Source organism: Haematobia irritans, chromosome 5, assembly GCF_050003625.1.
Source record: "Haematobia irritans isolate KBUSLIRL chromosome 5, ASM5000362v1, whole genome shotgun sequence".
In the NCBI taxonomy this organism is placed as follows: Eukaryota; Metazoa; Arthropoda; class Insecta; order Diptera; family Muscidae; genus Haematobia; species Haematobia irritans.
In genome coordinates, this window is record NC_134401.1 from 170576099 (window position 1) to 170600543 (window position 24445).

At 34.6% G+C, this 24445-nt stretch overlaps 1 protein-coding gene across 3 annotated transcripts; it reads right to left on the reverse strand.

The window, feature by feature from the left end:
* Positions 1–581: 581 nt before the first annotated feature.
* On the reverse strand, positions 582–17075 carry LOC142241888 (facilitated trehalose transporter Tret1). Of its 3 annotated transcripts, none has more exons than XM_075313730.1 (6): positions 16653–17075; positions 16001–16502; positions 15744–15938; positions 2100–2248; positions 1846–2005; positions 582–1776 (listed from the first exon to the last, which is right to left on the reverse strand). In XM_075313730.1, the coding sequence occupies exons 2-6, from the start codon at positions 16272–16274 to the stop codon at positions 947–949; spliced, it is 1608 nt and encodes a 535-aa protein (XP_075169845.1). In that variant the 5' UTR covers positions 16275–16502; positions 16653–17075; the 3' UTR covers positions 582–946. The 3 variants fall into 3 exon arrangements, with proteins under 3 accessions (XP_075169845.1, XP_075169844.1, XP_075169842.1); XM_075313729.1 differs by having other exon boundaries at positions 16590–17075; XM_075313727.1 differs by having other exon boundaries at positions 16001–17075.
* Between the last annotated feature and the right edge of the window lie 7370 nt (positions 17076–24445).

Consider the following 24445-nt stretch of genomic DNA (forward strand, 5'->3'; position numbering starts at 1 on the left):
CTTAATTTATTATAATTACAAATTATAATAAACTTATTTATACGGCCACTAGCAACTAGAGGCTATCGGCCTAATTTAAAAAAGATATCTACACTTTTTTAAATGGTTTGTTCTGATCTTGTTGGCTGTATCGTTCTGTCAAAATGTGCCCGCGCAAAATAATCAACCAGACCAGGACGGACTACATTCCATCAAGAAAATCCAAAGGCAATTGAATGCTTCGAAATTTCCTTATAGCTGTGACTCATTTTCAAAATAAATATTTTATTTACTTTCTGCTCTCGATGTAATAATTTGGCCAATTTAAAGCGTATTATTCTTGCATATAACTGACTGACGGCAATGTTGAAAAGATTTCTTATCACAATAACATCTAGACACTGTGGCGTTCACCCATTTTATGAGGAAATAATTTAAATGTAAATAAAAAATTATATTTGCTACTTCAATAAAAGAAACAAATAATATCTTAATTTGGTGTTTATTAAATAAAAAAATAAAATTCATAAATTTTTATTTATCTCAAAAGAGGGTTAACAAACCATGCACCTTTTAAAAATTTTCAAATAAAATCATTAACCTTTATTTACGACATTGTATTTTTTTATTTTCTCTTTTTGTTTTTGTAATATACACATATAACTTTCATTGTGATTTAAATATTCATCTAAAGTTACTTACCAACTAAATAATAGACATTTATTTGAATTCAATTTTTGAGATGGACTTGAGACCATTTGTTTTTTTCCAAATCCTACATCAAATGAATGCCTTGGTTTGAACAAATTGTTGTAAAAATCACAGACTACAGTTTCTTGTTTTTGGTGGTGGTTTCATGAATTCTTAGGAATTCAAGTCACAATTTAAGTACTTGGCAATTGCATATGCCGCAAGGATAATTCAAGAGACTCTTTTTTTGCCTTTCCTCTCTCTCTCTCTCTCTCTCTTAGGTTTTCAAAAACGATTCCTTACATTCTTCATCATCACATCTGGCATTTCGGTCATTTCCATTACTCAGACGAACTTCAGTAACCAAAGGCATACGTCCAGTTTTGAAATATTCCTCAATCTCCAGTAAGGTACGACCCCTGGTTTCAGGTACTAGAAAATAAATAAAGGCCACCGCAGTCAAAGACACGGCCCCGAAGAAAGCAAAAACATTTGCCGTGCCTATAGCCCTATCCATGGTGGGAAATAGTTTGAGGACAACAAATGAGATTATCAAACCCAAGCTAACAGCAAAACCTGCAGCACTGCCTCTAACACGCTGGGGAAACACCTCCGAGATCATAAAGAAAGGCAATGTCAAAAGGCCCATGGTTGAGAAGACAATATGCAGGACAATACAGACAATTGGCAGAGGAGGAACCCTATTGAATGCCTCGGGAAACCAGCCCGATAGGGCCAGCAACATCATACACAAAGTCATACCAGAGGCCGATACAATACCGGCCATTTTGCGGCCCCATTTCTCGAAAATTGTGCTCATAAAGAAAGTGGTTATGATACGGGCCACCCCCACCATAACAGCACACAGGACGGGATCTATAGTCACTCCAGCCTGGGTGGCAATTTGTACTGCAAATACCACAACAGCTACCACTCCCGAACATTGTTGGAAACCAAAAAATCCCACCATAATCAGTAAAGGCTTATAGACTTCTGGACATTTAATGGCCTGCCATAGAGATTCATTTTTTGCTGTATTACGACTTTCCTCTGAAGTCTTTTTGATAACATTCAGCTCATTTTCGAATTCTTCACAATAGGAGGCATCTGTAAAAGAGCGATACACCACCGACCACAATTAGTATTCTGCCACAATTTAAGACATTTACTACTCACCATTCTTATTAAGGCCTCGAAAATATTTAAGTGATCGTCTTGCCTTATCGCTATAGCCATTTTGCATAAGCCAACTTGGCGTTTCCGGCATGGGTAGAGCACATAAAGTTGAGATGATTTGATGTACAGTGGAAATGATCGATATTAGCTGCCAATCATTCTATTTGCAAAAACACAAGTGGATATTCAATAAAATTCCATATCATTCTTTGGCAAATCACTAGGCAATGATCTTGATTGATCGTTGTACTTACGCGTATAAAATATCCCAGGATATACATGAATAGTATACCCGCTGCCAAGCCAAGTGAGGTACCCAATATAAGACGACCTCTTATGCGGGGTAAACTGATTTCTGCTGAATAAACACCCACGGGTGATACAGATAATCCAATCATTATACCTAAGAAAAAGAAAAAAGATGTATAAGAAACGAAGAAATTAAAAAATATTATCGTGTAATAACTTAATTGTGTTAGAAGCTACTCATTGCCTACATTTAGGCGTTAATAATAAAATTTTATCCAATTTCATCATGAAGTCTCAAGGGTCATCAGCGGAGAAGGAACTTATATTAGGATTAAGGATGTTGTGACAGAAGATACTATTGCATGTCAATAAATGAAAATCTATATAGGGAGCGTAATTGAGAAATGGTAGGTAGGGGCATTAAAATTCCCCTTGTCGATGTCAAGGTGTTTATCTTCCCAGCAAAAAAAGCGTCGCCAAAAAAGTAGTGAAATGTTCTTTTTGGATCCGGAAGTGATGCAAAATTGGCGCAGAAGCGATGAATTTAACATGGGCTTGTCATAGGACGGATGTCCACCATTTCAACAGCCGTTGCACTGACAATGCATCACTACTTTGGGTGTGATCCGAATTCAGTGTTTTGGATGTGAATTAAAAAAAATGTGATATTATGACAAATAATTAATTTTTATGATTATACCCTGTGCCACACTGTGGAACAGGCATTAGCGTAGCTAGAAAATTTTACTAGGGGGGGCTATAGCCCCCCTATCTAAAAATTAATGGACTGAAATTATAGGTTATATTATTGTTTTATTTTATAAAAATGAATAAAAAATCAGATTCCAATATAACTAGACAATTAATTTATAATAAAGCAACTAAAAGCAGTTCCAAACTTTTTCCCTACTTCCAAAAATGTCCTCAGAAGAAGTTAACAGGAAATTTTTTGATTCAATTTTTTATAACTCGTTTTTTCATATTTTTTTTTTGCAGCATTGTTAAGATATTCGTTTATTAAAGAATAGTTTTAATATCAATTACTAAAAATTAGACTAAACAAAAAATCCGACTAAACAAAATAAAATTGTACATGAAAGTCATTAGCGGAACTTGGTGCGGTTGTATTTACTAGTTTAATATTATATAACAACAATGGAAAATCCTAAATAGGTTTTCAAATTCTGGGGGGGGGGGCTAAAATTTTTCTGGGGGGTCTAAGCCCCCTCCCCAGAGGCCTTCCCACGCTTATGGAAACAGGGTATTATAAGTTTGTACATATGTTTGTTACACCCAGAAGGAGACGAGATAGACACATGGTGTGTTTGGCAATAATGCTCAGGGTGGGTCCCTTAGTCGATATAACCATGTCCGTCTGTCTGTGAACACATTTTTGTGATCAACGTCTAGGTCGCAATTTAAGTCCAATCGCTTTCAAATTTGGCACATGTTCCTAATTTGGGTCAGAATAGAACCCTATTGATTTTGGAAGAAATCGGTTCAAATTTATATATAGCTCCCATATATATCCTTCGCCCGATATGCACTTATATGGACCCAGAAGCCAGACTTTTATCCCGATTATCATGAAATTTTGCACAAGGAGTACAATTGGTAGTATAGTCATGTTTGCCAAATTTGATTGAAATCGGTTCTGATTTAGATATAGCTTCCATATATATTTTCGCCCGATATGGACTTATATGGCCCCAAAGGCTAGAGTTTTGGTAATATAGTAATGTGTGCCAAATTTGATTGAAATCGGTTCAGATTTAGATATAGCTCCCATATATATGTTTTTCTGATTTCGACAAAAATGGTCAAAATACCAACATTTTCCTTGTTAAATCGCCACTGCTTAGTCGTAAAGTTGTAAAAATAACTCTAATTTTCCTAAATTTCTAATACATATATATCGAGCGATAAATCATAAATAAATTTTTGCGAAGTTTCCTTAAAATTGCTTCAGATTTAAATGTTTCCCATATTTTTTTACTAAAATTGTGTTCCACCCTAGTGTATTAGCCGACTTAAATTTTGAGTCTATAGATTTTGTAGAAGCCTATCAAATTCTGTCCAGATCGAGTGATATTTAAATGTATATATTTGGGACAAACCTTTATATATGGCACCCAACACATTTGAAGATGTAATATGGTATCGAAAATTTAGATCTACAAAGTGGTGCAGGGTATAATATAGTCGGCCCCGCCCGACTTTAGACTTTCCTTACTTGTTTTTAATGCATTCTGACGCTTGTCTGAAACCCTTCACCTCAAATATTTTCAAAATTTCGTAATTTTTCTAGAATGAATTTAGACATTTTTTCGACAAAATTTAAATAATTTGTTCCATTTTATTAATCCTTACTCTGTTTTTAAAATATTTGAAATAAAATAAATTAAAATTAAAAATATGAAAAAATCGAATTATAAAAAATGGAATTAAAATAACTTCCTGGGTAGTTAATATAAAGAACATCTTTGGAAGAACATTTCTGGAAGTGATTTTAAAGTTGTGCCATTAGAAGTACTTCCAATTTTTTTTTTGCTGGGTTTTTAACTCTGTACTAAATACATATAGGACGAAGAAAAGTAACCATTAATGCTATAAAGAGAGATTCACTGTTGTTGAGTTAATTGACGTCAAAAGATGCACAAAAGGATCGCATGAAAATGTTCACGATTTAATTCCGTTTTTTGTGTGAGATGATTCTTTGAACTTGCTGTAAACAACACTAATAGCCCTTGTATGACAAAGCGCTCTGAGAACGTGAAACAGCAAAAATGTCAAGCTTTAGGATAGAGATGTCAGTTGGCAGATTGCAAATTATCCGTCGTAGAACCACAGACCAATAAATATATATAAATTATTGTGCTAAATTATTATTATTATTTTTTTAATAATTTCATAATTTGTTAAAATACAGAAAAAAGAGTGAAAAAAGATTATTATTTATCAGAAGAATAAAATTATTTTTGAGTTCAATCAGAGACAATTGATCCAATTTATTTTTAATTGAAATTTCTTCATTTACAGAAATTAGAATATGGATCACTAACGGCAACTTAAATTAATTGAACCATTAAAAAATTAATTGATACAAACAATTTTTGTGATTGGTTTTATATTGATTAATTTTTTGTTTTGGATTTTACTTAAAATTTAAATTGAAAAAATAGTGGTGATATTTTTTCAGTACATGTTAACTTGGGACTACTTTACTTATGCCAACCCTCTTATTTTATATAGAGTCAATATCGTTCAGGATATTTTAAAGCCGTTTTACCAAGCAATTGCATTATTATTTATTTCGTTCATGAGTTTGAAATTTTATTGCGAATTTATACTTGCTAATACACCACCGATCTTATATCTCTCGAATACCAACTTAGTTGTTTGCTAATTAAAGCCAGTTACGAAAAAATATGCTATTTTGGTTTACAGTAAAACATCTCAAACTTGGACACTCTGAAAATCGGACATCTCTTAAAAGTTGACAATTGTCGTGAAACGTTTGTCCTTGAAATTGACCCCTCATAACCAAATGTGCACGCTCACAAAAAATCGCTTCTGTAACATATACTCCCAAACATATTTTGCTTCAAGCATATACATTTTTGGGTATTGCCCAAACATTTATATGTTTGATCTCTTCCAATATATAATATGTTTGAAAGCATATTAGTCTAAACAATATATGTTTGGGTAGTCTAAGTTCCAAACATTTTGTATTTTTGCATCCAAATTCAATAATGTTGTCTTCCAAAAAACAATATGTTATTATGTGAACATATAATATGTTTGGAAGCATTTTGCACCCAAAAATATTATATGCTTAAAAAAATTCTCCCAAACAATATTGTGCTTAAAATTTTATTTATTTATTTATATATTTACAATCATAATGAATTATGAAAATAAACAGGTAATATAGGTGCTAACAACATAGGTTAGGTTAGGTTAGGTTATGTGGCAGCCCGATGTATCAGGCTCACTTAGACTATTCAGTCCATTGTGATACCACAGTGGTGAACTTCTCTCTTATCACTGAGTGCTGCCCGATTCCATGTTAAGCTCAATGACAAGGGACCTCCTTTTTATGGCCGAGTCCGAACGGCGTTCCACATTGCAGTGAAACCACTTAGAGAAGCTTTGAAACCCTCAGAAATGTCACCAGCATTACTGAGGTGGGATAATCCACCGCTGAAATACTTTTTGGTTTTTGGTCGTAGCAGGAATCGAACCCACGACCTTGTGTATGCAAGGCGGGCATGCTAACCATTGCACCACGGTGGCTAACAACATAGGTTTTCGACCTGAATGCTCAAAATTTTGTTTCTGCCTTATTGTATATTCCCCCACATCTTTCTCACTTCCACGAGATTTTTTAGTTCTTAGCACCTTTTTCTGTAATACAAACATTGTAGAAGAAATTATTCAATTGTATGATTTTTTATTTTAATTTTACCTTTTGCCGGACGGGGATTCGAACAGCGGACCACACAGTTTGTAAGGATCAAAGAAGTAGCTGATCAATTGCCCAAGGAAAAATAAAATGTTAATTTTGTAATAACAAGCAACAACCACCAACTTAATTCAATATCGCTCCCTGTTAAATAGCGCTCCAAGCTACTAAACACATATATGTTTATAGGCTATTTCTAAATTAATATATGTTTGCATCCAAGCATATTATATTTACAAACATTTTATGTCCCAAACATAATATGTTCTAACATATTAACATATATGTCCCAAACATGTCATGCTAGTTTATGAACATTATATGCTTGCACTCAAAAATATTGTGTTTAAAAATTTGTGTTCCAAACATATAATGTTTATAGCCAAACATATGAAAAACAGCCTTTTTCATCCGTGTGGACAAAATTTAGGCAACAGTGAATGTCCACTTCTGTGAGGTTTCACTGTATGTTTAGTTATGATTTTCTACTGTTTCATTTAATTTTCGGCATATAACCAAACATTGTTAATCTGTTCTCTAAAAGGGAGAGGCAAAATTGAAACTCTTTGCTGTGAATACTCATGACTTGGTTAATAAAAAGCAATTCATTAAGTAAATAAATCGCATCCAATTACTAATATAATTATAGTGTCTCTCAGACTATAATGTCTGCGAGCAATAGGTAATTGGATAAGCTTCTATCGTTGCTTTTACTATATTTTATTTTTGAAATGTGAACAAGGGGGATGTTATTCTATATTTGCTATGAAATAGAAATTTCCTTTAGCTTTCACTGGTAGTAAAGAATTTAATAGATTATGGATTAGAGGAAAAAATAAAAATTTCCAAAATTTAAAATAAATATTTATTATTATTTTCTTGCCAATGCTATGATAAATCATCAAATTTCTGTATGTTGTGGGGGGTGGGGGTTGAAGTAGAACACTACCATCAAATAAAATAATTACGCCTCAATAATAAAAATATTTAGTTGGGGAAAAAATCGGGAAAATCAATTAAAATTACAAAATTCAACTAACATTCATTGCACAAAAGAAAATATCCCACATTTGCAATTACACGCAAAGAAATAAAATCGTTTGGAAAACGTGTAACGATAACATTGTTATTTTGTGTTTTGAATTTATTCAAATATTTTATTTATTTATTACTGCTACACTCTAAACCTTCAGAAAGTTTTTCTTATAGTGATGGAGCTAGTGGTACAAAGTAAAATTAAAATGGGTTTGTTAAAATAAAATTGCAATAATAATAATAGCCATTTTGGCTATATCAAGCACTGTTCTTTTCTGATTTTAAGTCTTTATAAGACACACTTTGAGATAAAAACAAGTATATACGGCCGTAAGTTCGGCCAGGCCGAAGCTTATGTACCCTCCATCATGGATTGCGTAGAAACTTCATCTAAACACTGCCATCCACAATCGAATTACTTAAGTTGCGGTAACGCTGTGGACCGATGTGGATCAATTTTTGCGCGGTTATTAGAGACCATATACCAATACCATGTACCAAATTTCAGCCGGATCGGATGCAATTTGCTCCTCTTTGAGGCTCCGCAAGCCAAATCTGGGGATCGGTTTATAAGGGGGCTATATATAATTATGGACCGATGTGGACCAATTTTTGCATGATTGTTAGAGACCATATACCAACACCATGTACCAAATTTCAGCCGGATTGGATGAAATATGCTTCTCTTAGAGGCTCCACAAGCCAAATCTGGGAATCGGTTTATATGGGGGCTATATATAATTAAGGACCGATATGGACCAATTTTTGCACGGTTGTTAGAGACCATATACCAACATCATGTTCCAAATTTCAGCCGAATCGGATGAAATTTTCTTCTCTTTGAGGCTCCGTAAGCCAAATCTGGGGATCGGTTTATATGGGGGCTATATATAATTATAGACCGATGTGAACCAGTTTTTGCATGGTTGTTAGAGACCATATACGAACACCATGTACCAAATTTCAGCCGGATCGGATGAAATTTGCTTCTCTTTTAGGCTCCGCAAGCCAAATCTGGGGATCGGTTTATATGGGGGCTATATATAATTATGGACCGATGTGAACCAGTTTTTGCATGGTTGTTAGAGACCATATACCAACACCATGTACCAAATTTCAGCCGGATCGGATAAAATTTGCTTCTCTTTTAGGCTCCGCAAGCCAAATCTGCGGATCGGTTTATATGGGGGCTATATATAATTATGGACCGATGTGGACTAATTTTTACATGGTTGTTAGAGACCATATACCAAATTTCAGCCGGATCGGATGAAATATGCTTCTGTTAGAGGCTCCACAAGCCAAATCTGAGGGTCCCTTTATTTGGGGGCTATACGTAAAAGTGGACCGATATGGCCCATTTTCAATACCATCCGACCTACATCGATAACAACTACTTGTGCCAAGTTTCAAGTCGATAGCTTGTTTCGTTCGGAAGTTAGCGTGATTTCAACAGACGGACGGACGGACATGCTTAGATCGACTCAGAATTTCACCACGACCCTGAATATATATACTTTATGGGGTCTTAGAGCAATATTTCGATGTGTTACAAACGGAATGACAAAGTTAATATACCCCCATCCTATGATGGAGGGTATAAAAATGTAATACAGTAGTATGTAGGAACATATTTTCTTTCGAAAATTATTATTCCAATAAATGTTAAATTACATTATCTCCATTTCCAAAAATTTTATTTTTAAGAAAGTGGCCAACAAAAGGTTTCTGTTAAATACAGTTTCTTTGCATCGGTACGTGGACGCCCAAAACTATGCTCTATAAATATAACTGCTTAACTGTATGCGTGGCTTGTGCATTGATGACTATAGCGATAATTGTCTGTTGATGACAATAACAGCTGCGAAGCCCAGTGGATAGTGTGTTGGCTTACAAAGTGTAAGGTCTGAGGTTCGATCCTCGCCTTAAAAAAAATCAGTCTTAATTTTTTCATTTTATTTAAAATATATCTTTATTAAAAAATGAGGCGATTATTGGCACTATTTCAAAGCTGTCACATTATTTCTAATACTTTGTTATTTTTTCCGCATTGCTCAAACGATTTCATAGATAATAATAAAAATTCATTGTTTAAAATGATTTGTTCTCAATATCCAATGGAATTCACTCGACTGAATGACTTTCATAACCAATTTAATATTTTCAGTAGCTTTGCAAATTATTATGGATAATAACTGTTACTGAGTTTGTATTGCAAAAACAAAGTCTAATTTTAAAATAAAATATCTAAGGTAAAATCTAATTACAGTTTTTTATGTCATAGATCTGGAGAACTATGAACTATGACAAAAAAGCGTGATGTAATTTTATATACAAACAAGTAATACGGCCGTAAGTTCGGCCAGGCCGAATCTTATGTACCCTCCACCATGGATTGCGTCGAAACTTCTATGAAAGACTGTCATCCACAAATTTCAACTCACATGGTTGTTAAATATCATATGCTACCAAATTTCAACCAGATCGGATGAATTTTGCTTCTCCAAAAGGCACCGGAGGTCAAATCTGGCGATCGGTTTATATGGGAGCTATATATTATTATGGACTGATAGGAACCAATTCCTGCATGGTTGTTGGACACCCTATACTAACATCACGTACCAAATTTCAACCGAATGGGAAGAATTTTGCTCTTCCAAGGTACTCCGGAGGTCAAATCTGGGGATCGGTTTATATGGGGCCTATATATAATTATGGACCGATATCGACCAATTTTTGCATGGGTGTTTGAGGCCATATATTAACATCACGTACCAAATTTCAACTGAATCAAATGAATTTTGGTCTTCTAAGAGGCTCCGGAAGTCCAATCTGGTAATCGGTTTATATGGGGGCTATATATAATTATGGACCGATATGGACCAATTTTTGCATGGTTGTTAGAGACCATATACTAACACCATGTACCAAATTTCAGCCAGGTCGGATGAAATTTGCTTCTCTTAGAGGCTCCGCAAGCCAAATCGGGGGATCGGTTTTATGGGGGCTATATATAATTATGGACCGATGTGAACCAATTTTTGCATGGTTGTTAGAGACCATATACTAACACAATGTACCAAATTTCAGACGGATCGGATGAAATTTGCTTCTCGCAAGCCAAATTTGGGGGTCCGTTTATATCGGGGCTATACGTAAAAGTGGACCGATATGGCCCATTTGCAATACCATCCGGTCTACATCAATAACAACTACTTGTGCCAAGTTTCAAGTCGATAGCTTGTTTCGTTCGGAAGTTAGCGTGATTTCAACAGACGGACGGACATGCTCAGATCGACTCAGAATTTCACCACGACCCAGAATATATATACTTTATGGGGTCTTAGAGCAATATTTCGATGTGTTACAAACGGAATGACAAAGTTAATATACCCCCCATCCTATGGTGGAGGGTATAAAAATGGAGCAGACCAATATCCACGTAACATATCGATGTCTACATTCCAAAATGCGCTAAGTCTAAAAGTGAATTTTACAGGAAACAAGAAACAAGTTTTGTTTCCCTTAGAAATTCCCTTATTTTCGGTATTAAAATCATATTTTTTATAATTTTTTTTTTTAGTATGTACGAACTCAAAATTGCTACACAGGCTAAGTACAATATTAACCATAAATTTTTGATAGAAATGTCCAATAAATTCGATTTTTCGACAGGATGCAATTCACATCAATCCGAATAAAAAACAGCGAACTCCACCAAAACATGCTAAGTCGATTTAGCGTACTCTGGGCATTGATATGTGAAAATAAACAGAGAAATGAAACTATCTCACAAATTCCAAGGATAGTAAAATCTATTGACTGTGTCGTATTTTAATAGGTAGCCAAGGGCCCTTCTTCTCTTGTGGAAATAGATCCATAGCAATGGCAATGAAAATACACCCTCGCCACTTAATTAAAACAAGTATAGATTTCAATCTGACATTTTGTTTTTAATAACTTCAAACAATCAAATTCCATTAAATAGTAGGCTAATTGTAAAAGATAGGAAGTTCCTTAGGTTCTAATATCGCTCACTAGCAATGTTAGCAGTATTGGAGATTTCTCCCAAATTGGGTATATTTTTTCCTTAATGGGGACGAAATTTGTGAGTTGGAGTTGATGCGGAATTTCCATTTGACCATTTTTGCGGAGATTTATTAGAGATCGGTTCTGAATAATAATAAGTCAGGTTTAATTGAAATTCATTTTATTTCTACATTATTAACACAGAACAAAAAAAAACGAATCGTCAAACTAAAAAAAAGAAAACTTTGCTACTCTTTATTTCACGGCATATAAAGAAAGCAAATGGAGCTTTTGGGCTAGAAACGGACACAGGGCCCTGGGGCTAATTTATAATTTTACTCAGCTTGGCTAAGACATTTTTCTACAATTGTGAAATCATTTTGTGAAGACTCGGGACTAAATGTTGCCCACTCATCTGTGTTACTCACTGATTTGGACAATATATTCCACGAATATAGAAAATATGAAGATGGTTCACCTTCATATTGATCTAACACCCAATTTTATTACATGAGTAATTAGAAGTACATGATGTTGATCTTACAAAATTTTGTATTTGCCAAATTTTTAAATTGTTATTGATTTTTTACAGCTTAGCCAATTTTTTTTTTATTTTTTTTTTTATAAACCATGTCAAAAAAATTATTGGATTTTTAGGAACGAAAGCATCCCAATTAGGGAACAAAACTAAAAAAATGCTGGCAACACTGGTCAACAGCATTTGGGTCTAAAAGTTAGGTTAGGTTAGGTTAGATGGCAGCCCGATATATCAGGCTCACTTAGACTATTCAGTCCACTGTGATACCACATTGGTCAACTTCTCTCTTATCGCTGAGTGCTGCCCGATTCCATGTTAAGCTCAATGACAAGGGACCTCCTTTTTATAGCCGAGTCCGAACGGCGTTCCACCTTGCATTGAAACCACTTAGAGAAGCTTTGAAACCCTCAGAAATGTCACCAGCATTACTGAGGTGGGATAATCCACCGCTGGAAAACTTTTTGGTGTTCGGTTGAAGCAGGAATCGAACCCACGACCTTGTGTATGCAAGACGGGCATGCTTACCATTGTACCACGGTGGCTCCCTCTGTCTACAAGTAATACGTCTCAAATTTCTGCGTCGATCTAGCCATGTTCGTCCATCCTTCCGTCCGTCTGTGGAAATACCGATCCCCAAACTGTACTTCTTCAGCCTTTTGGAAGATCAACTTTCATGCGATCCGTTTGAAATTTCCCCCCAGATTGGTTTTCTGGAGCTTCCTTGAAGAGTGATACGGTCAAAATTTGGTCAATATAAACTTGACGTATTTCTTTCAATTTTGCATTTAAAAACCTGAACACCCCTCATTTTGAAGGTGTGTGTGTGTAGAATGTTGCTCCTATTTTGATTTTGGAATTCACTCTTCAGTTGTCAAAATGCCGCCCAAGCAAGAAGAGCAGCGTATCAAAATTTTGCTCGCGCATCGCGAAAATCCGAGCTACTCGGACGCAAAGCTGGCAAAATCGCTAAAAGTTGCCAAATCAACCGTTACAAATGTATTTAAAGTGTTTGGGGAACGTTTGTCGATAGCCAGGAAGTCTGGATCGGGGGGAAATCGAAAACCGGAAGCCGCTGAGACGACAAAGTGAGCTGCCTGTAGTTTCAAGCGAAACCCTAACCTCTCTCTCCGAGATACCGCAAATAAACTGGGTGTATCGTCTACAACCGTGCATCGAGCCAAAAAACGAGCCGGACTATCGACTTACAAGAAGGTAGTGACTCCAAATCGCGATGATAAACAAAATACGACGGCCAAAGCGCGATCCCGGAGGCTGTACACGACGATGCTGACGAAGTTTGTCTGCGTGGTAATGGACGACGAAACCTACGTCAAAGCCGACTACAAGCAGCTTCCGGGACAGGAGTTTTATACGGCAAAAGGAAGGGGAAAGGTAGCAGATATTTTCAAGCACATAAAACTGTCAAAGTTCGCAAAGAAATATCTGGTTTGGTAAGCCATCTGTACCTGTGGCTTGAAAAGCAGCATTTTCATAGCTTCCGGGACTGTCAACCAAGAAATTTACTTGAAAGAGTGTTTGAATAAACGTCTGCTGCCTTTCCTGAAGAAACACGGTTGTTCCGTACTGTTTTGGCCGGATTTGGCATCTTGCCATTACGGTAAAAAGGCCATGGAGTGGTACGCCGCCAACAACGTGCAGGTGGTTCCCAAGGACAAGAACCCTCCCAATACGCCAGAGCTCCGCCCAATTGAGAAATACTGGGCTATTGTCAAGCGGAACCTAAAGAAGACCAAAAAAACTGCTAAGGACGAGCAGCAGTTCAAGGCAAACTGGCTTTCTGCGGCGAAGAAGATGTACAAGGTGGCTGTACAAAATCTGATGGCAGGTGTCAAGCGCAATTCGGATTTGGAAAAGCGAAAGCCTAACTGAATATTTTTCCTGAATTTTATACTAATTGAACTTGAAAAATAAATTTAATTTGATTTTTAAAATAAACGATTTCACCGATTTACACGCGTTTTCCCTTGACCAAATTTTGACCGTATCACCCTTTAATCTGATCTGAGTCGGCGTGTAATGCCACTATACCTCCTCTAATTACTATTCAAAAATTAGACCATATCGGTCCAATTTTTTCCCCAATAATTTATAAGAATTAATTCATTTTGTATTATAACTAAAGTGTCCAGCAAAAAAACTTGGAAGTTCTTCTAAAGGCACAACTTTAAACGCTCCTCCAAAAATGTCCTCCCAATGATTTTCTTTCTTTTAACTACACAGGAAGTCTTTTAATTCAATTTTTTATAATCCTCTCGTTTTATATGTTTAACTTTTTTATTTCAAATAGGTTAAGAACGGAGTATGAATTAATAAAATGGTACAAATTATTCAGGTTTTATGGGAAAAATGCTAAATTCATTGTAGAAATGTTGCTAATTTTTGAAAGTATTTTAGGTCAAACGTTTCAGACAAGTGTTAGAATGCATTAAAAAATCATAAAAAATTATAAACATTATTTATTTGGCAAAATATCACAAAACTTTTTAATTCGCATCCAAAACACTGAATTCGGATCACACCTTATGAACTGATACAAACTCAGTGCAACGGCTGTTGAAATGGTGGACATCCGTCCTATGACAAGTCCATGTTAAATTCATCGTTTCTGCGCCAATTTTGCACCACTTCCGGATCCAAAAAGAACATTTTCACTACTTTTTTGGCGACGCTTTTTTTGCTGGGTGGTCAATATTTGCCAAAAGTCTGCGATTTTTATATCTAACTACGGCTCCATAACTAAGTTCCAACTGAAAAAAACGATCCTACGAAGTTGCCATCTGAATTTTGTATGCGACCCATGGTGAAAGGTACATACACCCAGAGAAGGAATATGATCACCTCAAACATGTTTTAAGAGCAAAATGTTATTTTTGGGTGGTGACCATGTAACATGGTTTTCGCAACCATGTTATTTTCTCGGAAATCATGTATCTGATTTCGGCAAGCAGGTTATATTTGACGGGAAAATAACATTTTAGTGACAAACATGTTACATGGTCACCATACAAAAATAACATTTTGCTCTTGAAACATGTTTGAGGTGATCATATTCCTTCTCTGCGTGTACATACATAAGATTCGATCTGCTTTGACTTACTCTTTTTACGGCCATTTTCATGTAGCTCCGTTAGGCTTTAACTACCAGTTAACAGAAAGTAAATTGCAAATATCTTCTCTCCAGTTAACCTTAACTGAAAAAATTTCGTCAGTTAAATTCCTAACTAGCATATGGAATATATATACAAGATGACAGCTTCGTTCATAATACGGTTTAAAAGTTGGTTAGTTAACAGAACACTAACGGAGCTTTATGAAAATGGGGGTTAATGTTATAAAATTTTGGAAAAAGAAATTTCATAGCAAACAAATTTAGTTTTGTTTATCCCTAAACAAATTTCGGTTTGCAAATTGAACTCCATTTGACTATAATTTTGTTATAGAGACAATAAATTTTCTTCAACGTAAGACGTTTGTGAAGACGATAATGTTTCAACAAAATTTCTATATAATATGTGTCGAAGTTAATTTTCTTTCTTATTCTCATGCACCCTCGCTTACCTTGTATGAAACGTGCTATCAGCATTTGTATTAGGATGGCTGAACGATCCGTATGCAATGCAGCTGTAGCCAAGAGACCCCATCCTAGGACACCACAAACATCAAAAGCTAATATGGTATTTTTTCGGCCAATACGATCCAATAAAAGACCCACCAGTAAACCACCCAAAGGGCAGGCCATTGTATTGATGGCAGCTATAAAAGGATACGAAGTAAATTACCCAGGAAGAATTGTAGAGACTTTAAAAATGTCATACAAAACCAGCTGGCCTCTTCAAGTGAAAGACAAAACTCCTCATCTTCATTGGTTAATTGTCCTAGAGTGACAGAGGGTAATGCCACAGACATACCAGCACCAACTACTCCAGTATTACCCAAGAAAACCATCAACTCTTGACGCCAAACTGCCTTGCGAGATTCACCCAAAGGTTTCGTCTTCCGGGAATGATCCATGCCAGAACATAACATGGGTTTACTTTGCTCTTTTCCATTTTGATCCAATTTAATGGTCTCCCAATGATCCGATGACATAATCTGGAAACTTTATCCCACAATAACTCGTTTTCTTCTTAATCACTTAGTGAGGTTTTGGAAAACAAAAACTTTTTTCTCCCCGACCAGAAATCAGGGTGTCAATTTTCGAAATATTATTGCCCGACTAGATCATGAAGACTTCTCATGAACGAACGAACCACCACATCACACAAAAGGCACGAATTATTTTTGTTTTATTTGGGGGGCTTTGTTTATTTATTTCCTCTTTTATTATTTTTATTGAAATAGAATAACAAAAAATAAAATATTTACTTAAAATTGCATAATTCACTTATATGGTAAATTTTTTACTTTTCCTTAGGGCCTCAATAACATTTAAAGGATATTTTGCGACACACACACACACAAACGCACACGTAATAAAAAGTCCTTGTGGTTAACAAACACCGAGTGATGGCCTTTTGTCTAGTTTCGTTGCTCATTCGTCTCTGCTATTTATCCGTATCCGTTTGCAACGAACCGTATTTGTTGACTCTTCCCGTGGGACTGTTTTCTGTTGCACAATTCATCTGGGTACTTGAGTGTTGGCCACAAATTCTTCTTTGTACTCTCGCAATAGTTTTGGCGGTAGCAAAGTGAAAGACTACTGAGAGTAATCGAACTATTTTATTGGGGTGAGCATAGTGCTCACGCAAACCCAGAACCAGAGCCAAATACACAAACTCGTCTCCAAGCAGGTGCAATTAAGGCACTTTTTTGCAGCGTTAGATGGTTATTAAAAAAAATTCTCCGATTCCATTCAATTTTATTGCAAATTTTGATTGAATTCATTTGCCAATTAGACACAACTGGGCAATGTGAATTAAATCAGCAGCATCAATTGAAAATAAAGCAGACACACTTCTCACTTTTATTGATTGTTTGGCAATATCAACTTGGGTTCTTTTGTTTTTGTCTGCTTTTATTCTGTTATTTTGTTGTTGTTGCCAAATGCATGTGTTCGTTTTTTATCTGTCGTCGGAATAGAGGGGGAATTCCTTTAGTTGTTTATGTTTTTTTTTGGTTTAAAACAGCAAATACTAGGTGATTAATTTTGATTCTCTTTTTCTCTCAATTTATTAGGAAGACGACATTGGCTCCAAGGCAACCAAATAAACAAAGAAAGTTTTCTTGTAAATGCTTCTCGAGGGGGTTTTGTCTCATTTACGTTGCATGACTCTAATGTGACACCTCTACTGTTTGAGGCACACAAGAAATTATATACTCAACAGGGTGGAACGGAAGGTTTCATACAAATTTGAAAAAGTAAAATGATTTCAGGAAAAAATTTAAAAGTTTTGATGTGAACAATTAATTATCTCATGCGAAAATAGAACTAAATTATATTCCATTTTTTTTTGTGGATTTGTGAAAAATTTCTAAATAAACTAAAACAATACGCTTACCAGACTTCTTGCAAATTCATCTTAACCCTGGACCGTCATCCTTCGTAAAAAATGACAACGCGTAATTTCATTTTCGATTTAAAATGCATTTTAGTCGATTGAGAAATGATAAATTTGAGTAATACTACTGCAAGAATTTTATGATTTTTCGTTTTATACTAATTAAAAACAAATTGAATTAGAAAATAAACTCAGTTTTGGTTCTCATTTTTTCTTACGATGTAAATTATGGTGTCTTGAAATAAGCCGTAGTTAAAATGACGAAGGATGACGTTAGTGTATAAAAAATAAGGATGACTTTCCAGGGTTAAATTAGTGATTGTAATGAGACTTTTTCAAAAGTCGAAAATTTAGAAAAGTCGACTATTCACAATGTATGAATTTCTAATTTTGTGATAATAGAGAAGTCGATTTTTTATGCCGACGATTTCAACTGTTTTATTAATTTTTATTAAGGTCTTGTTAAGGTGTAAAGTATATTTGGGCCAACGTCTAATTTTACTCTATCTGCACAAACAATCAAAAGTCAACTTTGATTAATCTTGCATTTTTTGTATATCTTCTTAAGTTCCCCTATTTTGTTTTAAAAATTCTCTAGACTAAAATTCGATACTCCATCCCAGCAAAAAAATTTGGAAGTTCTTCCAAAGGCACAACTTTATAAACACTTCCAGAAGATGCACTCCCAATGATGTTCTTTATTTTAACTACCCAGGAGGTTCTTTTCATTAAATTTTTTATAACTTGGTTTTTTCATACTTTTAATGGATAATTTTAACTTTTTTTATTACAAATAGATTAAAAACAGAATAAGAATTCATAAAATGGTACAAATCATTTAAATTTTGTGGAAAAAAATGCTAAATCCAATCTGAAAAAATTGTGAATTTTTGAAAACACTTCAGGTCAAACGTTTCCGACGAGCGTTAGAATCCATTAAAAATTATAAAAAAAAATATAAAAATTATTTATTTGACAAAATATCACAGAATTTTCTAAGTTACATCCAAAACATTGAATTCCGATCACACCTAAAGAAGTGATGCAAATTCAGTGCAACGGCTGTTGAAATGGAGAACTTCCGCCCTATAACAAGCCCATGTCAAATTCATCGCTTCTGCGTCAATTTTGCACCACTTCCGGATCCAAAAAGAACATTTTCATTACTCTTTTGGCGACGCTTTTTTTGCTGGGATGTTTTAATAAACATCAAGTCACCAGTTTACTAAAATTGTAGGCAATGTAGGCATTTTCGATGGGCAGAGATCGCTCTTAACGTTGCCATGATCAAAGAACAACGGGATCGCCATGATCAAATTGAACTACAATTTCATTTGATACCGAGCACGTTCGTTTAGAAACTAACTCGCTGGTCACAAAATGTCAGCCGCATGAGAGGACCTACACACAGAGAACGTCTATAATCACCCCAACATGTTCGAGGTAATCGCAATCCTTCTCTGGGTGTATTTTGAAATCCTCGAGAAAAGTTTGTGTTTTCAGACGTATTAAAAAATGTAGAGCTTAGCCAACATTATCGATCTACACACAGCGAATGAAGCCGACCCGTTTTTATCGTCGACAGACAATTATCCATATTAAACTAAAATTGAAGTTATCACAATAAATTAATTTAGTTGTAACAAACAACCAATAATAAAATCAAATATATATACCATTCAAATTTTCTGAGCTAAATTTTTGCAAAATCATTATAACTTGATACTGATTGATTGAGGGTAGAAGGTTAAACATTTTGGAAAAAAATACGACAATTATTAATACATTTTTGGCGACTGAATTTAAGTCGAGATGAGTCGTCGTATCCGTCTGCGGCGTCGACTGGCCAAAAATGGTCGGCGTCGGTTAAAATTGCTGGCTCGACTCTCTGATTACGCACAAACTATATTGTAAAATAAACCCACACTATTCCCTACTCTTAGAAAACAGTGAACCAGGGGGGAAAATTAGATCAATTTTATACAATTTTAACTAAAATGTGTTACGCCACAACAATATCACAAAAATGAGAAAATGTATATATCGATAACTTCAACAAAATTTATTAGACATAATTATTTTTTTTCACTTGTTAAAGAAAATTTCGTAGTTTGAAGGAAAAATTTGGCGTTGTCTTTAATGCCATACGAAGTTCGCCATGAGCATACGAATTTGGAAATCTTTATGCCTCATATGTGAAAAATTTGTTCCCCTTCTTATTTTATTAACTAAGGTACGGAAAAAATTTAAAAGTCAAAGAAACTTTCTCTAAACCTAACAATTCCATGTACTAAAATAGAGTCAATATGACTTTAGTGCCCTAGAGGGTTCACTTGGTTTTGAGTGTAGTGTTTATAGTTTTTTGTAGACTTATTACTTATCGCACCATCCTCGTATAATGGCCTCTGTGCAATTTTAGCAGCCCTTAAACACTGTTAATTTTTTATATACGAGTTATTATTTGAAACATATTTAACTTCATTTGCTCGGCCTAGCGACACAACAATGAATAGCGTATAACAAAATGTTCGTCTAATTGATAGCACAAATGCATTTACACAAAACGTCAATCAAACAACAACAACAAAAAACGTCACACATAAATCCAATTGGAACCCCACAATTGTCAATAAATTTATACACCAAAGAGCGAGAACTTAGTTTACCAACAACCCCATATGACCTTAACATTGATTTATTCTACAGAGAAAGAAATGTTCTCACTAAATAAATAGCATAGTTCATTGCTCATAGCAAAAACTAATACGAATTGAACTCAGTGTAATTTAGCCATAGATTTATTCTCTGTTCTCCCTATACTTCCCGAAAATAGATAAACACTTAGAGCCAATAATCACTCTCTCATCCTCTCTTAAAGCCTTTTTGTAAATAAACATAGTGTATTACAGTGTTGCCAGGTTAGGGGTTTTCCCCCCAAATTTAGGGTTTTTTCACGTTTAGGGGGATTTTTAGGGATAAAATTTATTTGGGGGGATTTGTGGGGGTAAAAAATTATTTCAGACCTTATAAAGTGGAGCAATTCTCAAGCAAATTCGGAACGATTCTAGCATGAGTTATGAGAAAAAAAGATGCGGAAAGTCAACAAGAAGATCCTAAATACAAACAAGTATCCAATAGCATTATTTTCGTTATCTTTTTTAAACTCTTCTGTTGAAAGGGCATTTTTAATATTTGACAAAATTAAAAACAATCGTATTTTAATTTAGCAACTGAAAGCTTTTTAAGAGTAAGCCCGCTTTTTAAATTGATATACATATTTATTGTATTATTACATTCATAGAAAAAATAATTTCCTCAGGGATCAAATTGTAAACAAACGAAAATCTCTTTTGTTTTAAATTATTTTCTTAAATAGCAAATTTTACTTTTTATTTAATTCAAACGAAAAAAAATTTAGCATCAAAAGAAAACTTAGTTTTTCTAAAATTTCGTTTCTCAGGAAAGAACTCTTCTTTCAGGATATGTATTTGTGTTAAATTTAATTTTTGAAGTGTATCACTACAGGATTTTTTTCACGTAATTTTGGGACCACTTTTTGTACTTTTATATTCTGAAATTTTTGGGGGTTTTTGAAAAAAGCTTAGACCAATTTAGGGGTTTTTTTTCTTAAGATTTGGGGGGAAGAATCAAAAATCACCTGGCAACACTGGTGTATTAGCAATTATCGCTGCTTGGCCATTGTTTTTTTGTTGCTGTGGTTATTACCAATGATGTTGACGACACAACTGTGGCACACTATCTCGTTGTTTGTTAATAAAATCGTCAGTGGGCTATCAACAACAATCGGCTATCGGAAGTATTCGAATTGTATAGCACAGCAACAATGATTACATGAGGTGTTTGATGGATCGATGAATGTGTGTATATATGTGTGTGTGTGTGTTACAATACGTCACTATTACAATTGGCAAACGATCTGAGAAATATTCGTGCAAATATTCTTCGTTCATTCGTTTATTTGTTGATGATGACGATGGGAAATCATGATGAATTATTTTCAGTATGATAGCTAAAACAATATCATTAATGAAAATACGAGGTGTATACCTCTATGCATGGATGTGTGAGCGTGTGTGTGTAATTGTATATTTGAGTAAAGAAGAATAGTGGCATGTTGTAAATTAACCCATGTTAATAAACATTTAAATATTATTCTTCTAAGAATTTGAATGAATTGTACACTTTGAAAAATATCAAGGTGGATATAATGATGACAAAGTTTATTTCGCAACGAAATTTTTTAAACAAACGAATTTCTCCGGTGATTTTAGAGCATTTATACAATGTATTCGTTCTTAGTACACCGAACTGTAGTACATAAATTTCATTAAAATTGAACCAATGAATTTTTTTCTATTTTATAATTATTTTCATAACACAGGGTGTCTATAAGATAATTAATTATTTTCAATATTTTTATATAATCTCCATAAAATGTCTTTAATTCCAAAAATTATAAAATTCTCTAAAATTCCAGGCATAAAGCTTAACAAATATAATCTACAAAGTACTACAATTTAATTCCGTAGACAAACAGGAACTACTTTCTCCCATTTATATTTGAACAATTTTCAAAATACAATTCCATCTATTGATGTTTGGAATTGTTTTCTTTTTTCCATCGTTGTTTTTTTTTTTATTGAATTGAAGGTCTGCAAGTTTTTTATTAATTTTAATAAGAGAACGGCAAACAAATACTTGTCTCTTAGCACTATCACTAATTGATTTGTAATTAATATCGATTTAGATGGCAAAGTGTGAGGTAATATTTGCATAATCATTTTAATTGAATGAAACGTTGGCAGGAGTATGAATTGTAAGGAACAAAGGAGGGCATACTGATAAGTAAACAAGCAGATGGTTGTTGGCCATTGAGACCACGAGAAGAATTTAAAGTACTATGAAATATATTGCAATTTATTTTCAATTATAGTGTCATTTATATGAAAGCCAAAAAAATCAATTGTTATTCCATAGATTGAATAAATAATAAAGAAATTTGAAATGAAATTATTTATATAAGGCGAAAAACTACGACATTTTATTGCATTACAGTCACCTTAAGCTTAAGTTGTAGATTCCAGAGTGAAAAATGTTGTTGCTATTTTTATGATAACAGCTACATCTACACTGAAAAAAATATTGTCTTGAGGCCAAAGATTTCTTTTTATTAAAATACGAATGCGAAACATAGAATAGAAGACGCATTTCTCTGATATAAAGTTTTTTTCCTTGTTCAAAAGTCGATAAAACATTCAATGAAGTCATTTTATCCGTATATTTAAGTTAGGTAATTTGACTTACTTAACTAATTGTAAAGATAAAAATTTTGGAATCGGCCAAGCTTTATTTTCCAGTGTAGTATACATTCTATGTTTAAAAATACACAAAGTTTTATTGTTGGAAAACTAAACTAAAAGTTTAAAAGTATATTGAAATCGTTTATTCGGTCACTTTCTTTTCAAGAATTATGCAAATAAAATAATACAGTATGCCACCAATATGTATTATCTTCCTCATAAGGAAAACTTGACCATGGAGTTCTTATAACAGGTTGGCTGATAAGTCCCCGGTCTAACAAAGAAAAACACATTTTTTTTGTCAAAATTAGTTTTTATTATTCAACATAGTTCCCTTCAAGAGCGATACATCGATTATAACGACCTTCCAATCTTTTGATACCATTTTGGTAGTACTCCTTCGGTTTTGCCTCAAAATAGGCCTCAGTTTCGGCGATCACCTCTTCATTGCAGCCAAATTTTTTCCCTGCGAGCATCCTTTTGAAGTCTGAGAACTAGAAAAAGTCGCTGGGGTTCAGATATGGAGAATACGGTCGGTGGGGAAGTAATTCGAAGCCCAATTCATGAATTTTTGCCATCGTTCTCAATGACTTGTGGCACGGTGCATTGTCTTGGTGGAACAACACTTTTTTCTTCTTCATATGGGGCCGTTTTGCCGCGATTTCGACCTTCAAACGCTCCAATAACGCCATATAATAGTCACTGTTGATGGTTTTTCCCTTCTCAAGATAATCTATAAAAATTATTCCATGCGCATCCCAAAAAACAGAGACCATTACTTTGCCAGCGGACTTTTGAGTCTTTCCACGCTTCGGAGACGGTTCACCGATCGCTGTCCACTCAGCCGACTGTCGATTGGACTCAGGAGTGTAGTGATGGAGCCATGTTTCATCCATTGTCACATATCGACGGAAAAAATCGGGTGTATTACGAGTTAACAGCTGCAAACACCGCTCAGAATCATCAACACGTTGTTGTGTTTGGTCAAATGTGAGCTCGCGCGGCACCCATTTTGCACAGAGCTTCCGCATATCCAAATATTTATGAATGATATGACCAACACGTTCCTTTGATATCTTTAAGGCCTCTGCTATCTCGATCAACTTCATTTTACGGTCATTCAATATCATTTTGTGGATTTTTTATGTTTTCGTCGGTAACCACCTCTTTCGGGCGTCCACTGCGTTCACCGTCCTCCGTGCTCATTTCACCACGCTTGAATTTTGCATACCAATCAATTATTATTGATTTCCCCGGGGGCAGAGTCCGGAAACTCATTATCAAGCCAAGCTTTTGCTTCCACCGTATTTTTTCCCTTCAGAAAACAGTATTTTATCAAAACACGAAATTCCTTTTTTTCAATTTTTTCACAATAACAAAAGTTGTTTCGCAAAAGACGCTCTATCTCACAAATTAATTGACTTACAGACGTCAAATTTTG